The 8,608-nt window shown below is 40.6% G+C and overlaps 2 protein-coding genes across 2 annotated transcripts; one reads left to right on the top strand and one right to left on the bottom strand.

Moving 5' to 3' along the window:
* The first annotated feature begins 570 nt into the window (after window positions 1-570).
* LOC131439326 (omega-amidase NIT2-like) lies at window positions 571-1,494 on the top strand. The gene has a single exon (XM_058610223.1). It carries the CDS (start codon window positions 609-611, stop codon window positions 1,443-1,445), a length of 837 nt encoding a protein of 278 aa, XP_058466206.1. The 5' UTR covers window positions 571-608; the 3' UTR covers window positions 1,446-1,494.
* A 5,206-nt stretch (window positions 1,495-6,700) lies between these two features.
* LOC131439321 (omega-amidase NIT2-like) lies at window positions 6,701-7,971 on the bottom strand. The gene is made up of 2 exons (XM_058610210.1): window positions 7,362-7,971; window positions 6,701-7,299 (listed from the first exon to the last, which is right to left on the bottom strand). The coding sequence occupies exons 1-2, from the start codon at window positions 7,698-7,700 to the stop codon at window positions 6,808-6,810; spliced, it is 831 nt and encodes a 276-aa protein (XP_058466193.1). The 5' UTR covers window positions 7,701-7,971; the 3' UTR covers window positions 6,701-6,807.
* Between the last annotated feature and the right edge of the window lie 637 nt (window positions 7,972-8,608).

The raw sequence follows: 8,608 nt of genomic DNA, 5'->3' as shown, positions 1-8,608 counted from the left end.
TCGAAGACACCTAGCTTTGGGCAGACTGAGCAAACGAGGCGCTTACAAGTTTGTATGCGAGAGGCCATCTTGGCTTCGGTTATGCCACGTTTATTATTCAGGAGACATAAAAACAATGAATATTTTTGAATTGTCAATATTTGTAGTTTTCTAATTAATAATGTGCTGTATTCCAAATTACCTGAGCGTTTCACATAAACCGGTTACTTGGTTACAATTCTGTAATGGTTAAAAACCATATAATTTCAATCAGTTACATTTTCTACTTGGGGTGCGTTTGAACATCTGTGTTCTAAGACTGAAGCCGAAGTATGTTTATCGCGTGATTTATTCCGACTGTCAGGCTCACTGTCAGATTTAACACTGGTTCAGCGAGGTTAAGCGAAGAGAATGATAGTGTCTGGTTACAACTGCGTTCGGACTGACTGATCTATCAATATCTATTAATACAACCACTCTTATCAAAACTGAACTATTTCATGGAAATTACATTAATGTTCCAATAAAGAAATGATAAGCTGCCTTCAAATCGAAGACCTATATAAACGGTTGCATTCCCGGACCGGGCGGTTTAAAAATTCATCCCGTGTTGCACCAAACTGCCCTTCATGGCGCCGATTCTGAGAATAGCTGTACTTCAACTGGACAGTTTTCCTTCCAAGAAGGAAGCAATAGAGAACGCAATCAACCTGATCCGTACGGTTGTGAAAGATAAACGAGCCCAGCTTGTTATACTGCCGGAGTGTTGGAACTCGACTTACAGCACCGCTGAGTTTGCCAATTCGGCCGAATCCATTCCGGACGGGGAAACCTCGCTAGCTTTGTCGCAGGTGACTTCAGAATTGGGAATCTATTTGATTGGGGGAACGTATCCGGAGAAGGATGAGGACAAACTTTTCAACACGTGCCCAGTGTGGGGGCCCAAAGGTGAATTTTTGGGCAAGTATCGTAAGATGCATTTGTTCGATATGGACATTCCCGGAGTTTGTACGTTCAAAGAGTCCAGCGTGTTCACGGCGGGAAACGAGTTTTTCACATTCAACATTGGTGAGTTTAAGGTGGGTGTGGGTATTTGCTACGATCAGCGGTTTCCGGAATTTGCTGCTGTCAATCGCCAGCTGGGTTGTGACCTGTTGGTTTTCCCATCCGCATTCGATGCCTTCACTGGTCCGATGCATTTCGAGCTGATCGCCCAAGCTCGGGCGCTGGACAACAGTATGTTCGTGGTGCTTTGTTCTCCGGCACGGGATGTGACCAAAGATTACGTCGCATACGGTTACTCAACCATTTGTGATCCTTGGGGTCGAGTCGTGTGTCATGGCAAAGAGGGTCCCACGGTTCTGACGGCGGAGTTGGATTTTGATATGTGCTCCACGATCCGTAAGCAGATTCCGGTGCTCAATCAGAAACGAACTGATATGTATAAATTGCAAGTGTTGGCATGAATAAGGGAGAAGAATCGTTTTAAAATAAATTGCTTTGGTGTTGGTAAAATTGCATTTCATTATTGGTTCATGCGTAATTAAGATTTAATTGATATTGTTATGTGTTTTATGGAACATTGTATCAACAGCCATCTCATCAATATGAGCCATGTTATTTTGCAGATTACTCGAAAACTTGAAACAAATACATTTATTTTCATCTTACTCTCAGCGTCGATAGTTTTAAAAGAGACAGCAGATCTCACTACAACTTATGGATTCAGTGTATGAGATGACTACTGGAGCTGAGATGAATGAAGGAACCGTTACTCTATGCATTTTCTGGTGAAATTTGAATGTCCAAAAAGAAAAAAAAACGACAACTGATTAACAGCTTTGCATCTCATTGCATTAATTCCGGAAAATTAAAAATAAATAATAGAGTGACAATAAAAATTCTGTTTTGATTTTATTGAGAGTGTAATAACTACGCTTTTTGTTGTACCCATCTATTTTCTACTTCTCTGTATTTTTACTTCCTGCTTATCAACTGAGTCCCATACGATACGAACGGCTAAATGCAAAAATCGGATAAGTGCAATTTAGTCTGGACAACTCGTTTAAATATTTTGGAATGTAAAAACCTGACCGGTTTGGAAAAAAAACATTGAGTGCAAAATCCGGACATAAATTTTGCAATGCAAAAATAATTTAAAAGCATCTTTTTGTGGGAATCGGAATTGAAATCCTAATCGGTTCTTCCGAAACGAATGTCATCTGGATCTAGTATTCAGTTTTTTTTACCGACTGCCTCTGCGGGCGAAGCTTGGTTTGTTTGTTTGTTACGGGTGGCCAGCTTCATGCTGCATTTCACAGCTACAGATGACGGAAAAACATTAAGTGCAAGAACTGGATAAAAACCTTTGTTTCGGAAAAATCGGTTAAGTTCTTGGCCGGTTTTAGCATCCTTAGGTTTTGTTTGCCGGCTCTTGCAGAGAAGTACTTTTTAAAAGATTTTTGCATTTAATTTTTTTATCCGGATTTTGCATTCCAAAATATTTAACCCTCTAACTCGCAAGCCGCAGCACACAGCCGGTAGTTTCTCGCACAATTGTACACAACATAAAATGGAAGATTCCGTTAGCTTGGAATTGGTAACTACCTCAAATATTGTTTTCCGGCATCTAATTATCGAACCAGTTCCGAGAATTCGCATAGTGTAGGACTTTTCAAAAAACGTAAACAAACCAGAAAACGCCATCATGGATGTTGCATCGACTGCAAACAGCTAATCACCGAACCCACTCATAACATACCCATGACACGTAAAAAATTACATTTTTCAAAGGATGCTGTTCCGAATAATCGCGATTAAGCTTTTGATTGTCATATGCCCACAAACGAATTTCCAGACATGACAGTCACGATCTTTTTTTGGCGCACATCTACGGTCCTCCGTGAAACTGGCACCAATGGTGCTAAATTGGTGGCACTGCTGAGTTCCCATCACCACATTCATAATGCAATTGTCGAACCGTGAGAACCCTTTTGATTCGTTAGCTCATTTGTATATATTGAGATTTTATGGCACACTTTGGTCGAAAAGATAACAATACAATTAATCTCGCGCTCCACCAAGAATTCGGTTAATTTAAAAAGTACCGGGAACGAACCATTTTTTTTTAATATTTGTAAGCACATACATGTCTTTATTATTCATTTTTGATATGCCTATGAATGAAACCAGCGCGCTACGAACTACCGTCGCTTAAAATCTACTGCCCCGATTTGAATGAAATTTTTCATAGCTATTTTGTAAAATATGTACTTTCAGAATATGCATACCCTTTTCATTTCAAGGGGAACGTGCCATTTGAGCCAATTTGTTCTGATTCTGCATCGATCGGAACAAATAGTAATCGAAAAGAGTAATGTCTGGGCTACACGGCGGATGGGGTAGGACTTTCCATTTGAGCGATTCTAAGGGTGTTTAAACGACTGTGCAAAATGTGGGCGAGAGTTTCCATATAAACGTTCGAAAATGACTGGCTGGGTAACTTCCAAGTGATTTTTCCCCGTTTGCAATGGGCCTTGATCAAGCAATTCTTTACAATTCATTTCAGTAAGTTTTGGAACTTGGTTTGCCATTTTTTAAAGAATCTTCATATCAAGCTGAGTAACTATCGTGAAGATAACAAATAACTCAGAAAAACCGTTATAGCATAATAAAATAAAGTCAAATTTTAGAGCCTATAACTGAAAACCTCTTGAATAAAGACAAAAAAATCAAATGTCACTATCAACTAGCAACTTTGCACGATGAAGATTGGAAAGCCTTTGTCACTGGAATGCTGCCAACCTAAGACAAGACCTGACAACTGGGTGGGGGAGGGGGCTGCTTTTGTTCCAAAGTGGACCAGTTTCTGATTGGCTGATTTTGATGTTGCTACCCGCACATTGTGAAAAGAGACCCGCACATTTGCACGGTACGCGAGCAATGATGCCAAGTATATTGAAAATCAAAAAACAAATTTAATAAAACGAATAAGTAATGAAAAAATTTGTAAATATGTCAATACTGTAGCCGATACGTAAACAGGGCAAAAATGACGAGAAGAATGATTCGAAAGGAAGAATAAGAAGCCTGTTGTCAGGCCTTGACTTAGCTGCCAACCAGGCTCTACAAATCACCATATATCACAGATAGTCTGCGTGAAATTGAAGCTATTCGTCCAAACGCTGCTGGCAAAAATGAACCGTTTTTCTTGGGCAAAATAAAACAGTGCGTGAACGACATATTGAATAATAATTATCAAATCACAATAGTTTAGGTCCCGGCTCATTGCTCCATTCCAGGCAATGAAAGAGCCGATATTTTAGCCAAACGTGGTGCTATTGAGGGTGAAATTTATGAGAGACCGATTGCTTTCAACGAATTCTATAGCGCGTCTCGCCAAAGAACACTTGCCAGCTGGCAAGCTTCTTGGGATAGAGATGATCTTGGTCGGTGGATGCACTCAATTATTCCTAAAATATCGACAAAGGCGTGGCTCAGGGGACTGGATGTGAGTAGAGAATTCATTCGTGTGATGTCCAGACTCATGTCCAATCACTACACGTTAGATGCACATCTCCTTCGAATTGGACTTTCCGAGACTAATAATCATTGTGCTTGTGGCGAAGGCTATCGCAATATTGATCATGTCGTTTGGACATGCGTGGAGTATCGTGATGCCAGATCTCAACTAACAAATTCCTTGCGTACCCAAGGTAGACTATCCAATGTCCCAGTTTGCGACATTCTTACTTGTCGTGTCCTTACATACATAAAACTTCGTTATCATTTCATCAAGTCCATTGAAGTTCCAATTTAAATTTTTTATTGTTATTTTATGTTAAACCCCTTTCTCTTCCATGAGTTCAACCAATAGCCAGCTATATTAAATAAATAAAAGTGATGAACTGATACAAACAAACCTAAATAGTTATAAGATCATGTTCAAAATAAATGTATTTTATTTAAAGTAATTTATAATAGCAAATCGCTTGATAAAGTACTATGTATTGTGGATGTCACGGCGAAGAAAAACTCATGTATACGAGGTCTGTTCAAAAAGTACCCGGAATTCTCATTTTTCTAAAAAAATATTTATTTATTCGTCTACATCTATATCGTCCCCTTCAAAGTTATCCCCCCTAGATATAATACACTTATGCCAGCGTTTTTTCCAGTCTTCGAAACACCCCTGATAGTCACTTTTTGTAATGCTCTGTAGCACTCTCAGCGATTCTGCCTTTATCTCTTCAATCAATGAAAAACGCTGTCCTTTCATGGGTCTCTTCAACTTTGGGAACAGGATCACCAGTTATGACCCTTTCAAGTAAATTTGGATCGTCGTTGACGTCGTTTAACAGCTCCTGAGCGATGGTAATGCGTTTGTTTTTTTGATCAAAATTCAGCAGTTTTGGAACGAATTTTGCTGCCACTCGTTTCATGCCCAAAACATTTGAAAAAATATGATGGCATGAGCCAACTGATATGCCAACTTCATCAGCAACTTCTCTAATAGTGATTCGGCTATCATCCATAATCATTTTTTCCACTTTTCCACACATTTTCATCGATTATTGACGTGCTGGGTCGACCGGAGCGTTGGTCGTCTTCAACGTCTTCGCGGCCATCTTGGAAACGCTTATACCACTCGTAAACACTTGTTTTTTTCATAGCAGACTCACCGTAGGCTCTCTGTAACATTTCGCACACTTGGTTACACTTTATTTCATTTTTCACGCAAAATTTAATACAAATTCTTTGACTCTTCAATTCTTCCATTGTTTAAACTAACAAAAATCGCCGAGCTCAAAAAAACACGTCTACACCAGCCGCAACAAGACAGAATGTAAACAATGAATACAGCTGAAAATTTCACCATACATTAGGGACATATGTACCAACACAATAAAAAAAAATTTTGACCACCGGACTCTCCAGACGTATTTATGGAAAAAAAAAGTTATTAAAAAATCTGTTGGTCTTTATTCCACAGGCCGAAGATGACGAGAAGGATGACTCGGAAAGAAGAATAACAACCTCAAATGCACATTCGATCTTTTTTTAAATTACATCACGAAACACCTTCCATCAATCAGTTTTAATCGGTCACCTGATATAACGTGTGAATCATACTTTACCCGAATAAGATATGATGTTTGTTTTCATCATGAAATATCTCAGCGGTTTTTAAAATCTAGGCAGACACTCCTGATGTCAATGATTAGGGTATAGAAAGCTGCGTCTATTGCCTGTTTTCCGGCGGTAAAGAATGATGATAACTGACCGCGTTGTACGAGACCCCACTTTATTACTCAAAAAAAGAAAGAATTTCCATAGGTACTGTGGTGGCTTGATATTACAACACAACGAGGCTATCACTGGTAGTCCAGTGAAATTATAGTCCATTGTACTAAAAACAAAAAACTAACTGGCGTTATAGCTTTTGTCGATGTGCCGTGCCATGAATCAGCGTGATTTCATGTGATGACACACCAACTACAAGAAAGAATAAGAACTGAACGACTCTCTGACCACGCACACTCTGCTATGATCCTTATTTGAAAACAGTATTATTGAAGCACTAAAATTATTCACGTACTCCTTTCACTTTCGAGTCAACCCTGTGATAACGGACCACGCTGTCGACAACTGATCGTGTAGTGTAACAATGCGGAATAAGAGTTTCCAGCACCCAATCAGTGAAGTACTGTGCTATCAATAGTTCAAAGTTGCTACCAAACTCTTTATTATCACATTTCATGAACCTATTAAACTATGCACTTGGTCAAAATATATAACTCCGTTAGAACATGCAGCTTATCGAACAATTTACTTCTTAACAACTAATTCATACAAATCATTTCGTTTCTCCTCCAGAACCGGAATCTGCTCGCGTATCTCGTTCAGTGTTTTAAGCACTAAATCGGCCACCACAATCTCCTGGAATTCGGTTCCCATCTGAATAATTTGACCCCACGGATCGACGACCAGCGAGTGTCCGTGGCAAATCAGCTCGGCGTGCGAATCCCGGGCGGGTGAGCAGAATGCAACAAACACTTGGTTGTCCAGGGCACGGCTTCTGGCAAGCAACTCCCAATGCATTTCCCCTGTGTAGGCATCACAGGCAGCCGGATAAATCAGCAAACCGCAACCCATTTGGCGATACGCCGCGGCAAACTCCGGAAAGCGCATATCCCAGCACACTCCCAATCCGATTTTGGTTTCTCCAACGAAGAAGGTAGTGTAGCTGGCGCCCGGGGAAATCACCTGGGCCTCGTGAACGGCGAACTGTTCCGGAATGTTGGCATTGCGAGGATGAACCTATTTAAATTACATTCTCCATGATTAACCATCGTCACATTTGAGCTGCAGGATAAACCTACCTTGCGATGTTTTGCCACCAACTCTCCTTCCGGTCCCCAAACCGTGCAAGTGTTGTACAATTTTCCACAGCAGATTTCAGCGATCGAACCACCGACAATGTGAACACCATAGTCTCTGGCTGCTTGACTCAGAGCAAGGCTGGTCGGTCCGAGTGGGATTTCTTCGGCGCTAGCCTCGAAATCTTGTGCACTGTACGGACAGTTGAAACATTCCGGTAGCACCACAACGTTGGCTTCTTTCTCCTTCTTGGCAATACGAATCAAGTCCACTGCGTTCTTTAAAATTTTCTCCTTCGATCCGGCAATTCTCAGTTGAATCAGTGCTATTCTGATGACCATCTTTGCAGTTCGCGGGCTGTCTAGAGTCTACTGACCGAGTGAACCAGCAGTCGGAAACTGTCTTCGCTGTTATATGTGTACCACTGACCTCTCCAAGGGCCAACCATGCTCGATCGATTCATTCGTTCCGCAAGTGATCCGGCTGATAAGGACACCGGTCTGACACGAATATAAGCAACCAGGCTCACCAGATAGCGAAAGTGTGTGGGGCGAATTGTCTGGCGTCGTGAACTGTATATGATGGATGTTGCACTTTCTATACTATGTAGATGAAACAATGACGCTTTTGTTTTTAGCGTCAATCTCGTGGTGATCGGTGCCGGCGATGGCGGGTGCCCGAGAGATGATTGGTTTTGTTTTGATTTATGTGTCTAAGCGGCAGTAAACAACAGTGCACAGCCGAATCGACCCGTAAGAAGTATATTGGTTCAATAATTGGTTCGGCGAGATTATTATTATTTCGCTTTATTTTACCTCGGTTTTAAATTCTTGAAACATTCATCGAGGTTAACCTACGAGATAAATGCAAGCACTACTTAGAAACAGCATTTTGGTTCAACGAAAAAAAGTCAGTTATTACATGTTTCAGATTCCAATGATTCTTTTTTTTTTTTTTTTTTTTTTCAAATAAAATTTTTTATTAGGCTCATTTGCTTTAGCTTAACGTGGCCGATTGTCTTGTTGTTAGGGGGAGAGAAAGGGATGCCGTATTACGGGGCGGCATACTCCCCAGTTAGTAAGGGGACATAGGGAGGGTGGGACCTACACAGTATTGAATTGAAATTTGAATACATCATTGGTTTGTGGCATACATCTTTTAGACACATTTTGCGTTCGATGAATCTTCATGTTTTTCAGCTTGTAGCAATGAAGAGATTATTCTGGATTGGGATGCTTCGTTGGTGTGT

This window comes from Malaya genurostris, chromosome 1 (genome assembly GCF_030247185.1).
Source record: "Malaya genurostris strain Urasoe2022 chromosome 1, Malgen_1.1, whole genome shotgun sequence".
Lineage (NCBI taxonomy): Eukaryota > Metazoa > Arthropoda > Insecta > Diptera > Culicidae > Malaya > Malaya genurostris.
This window is presented reverse-complemented; position numbering and strand designations above follow the sequence as displayed.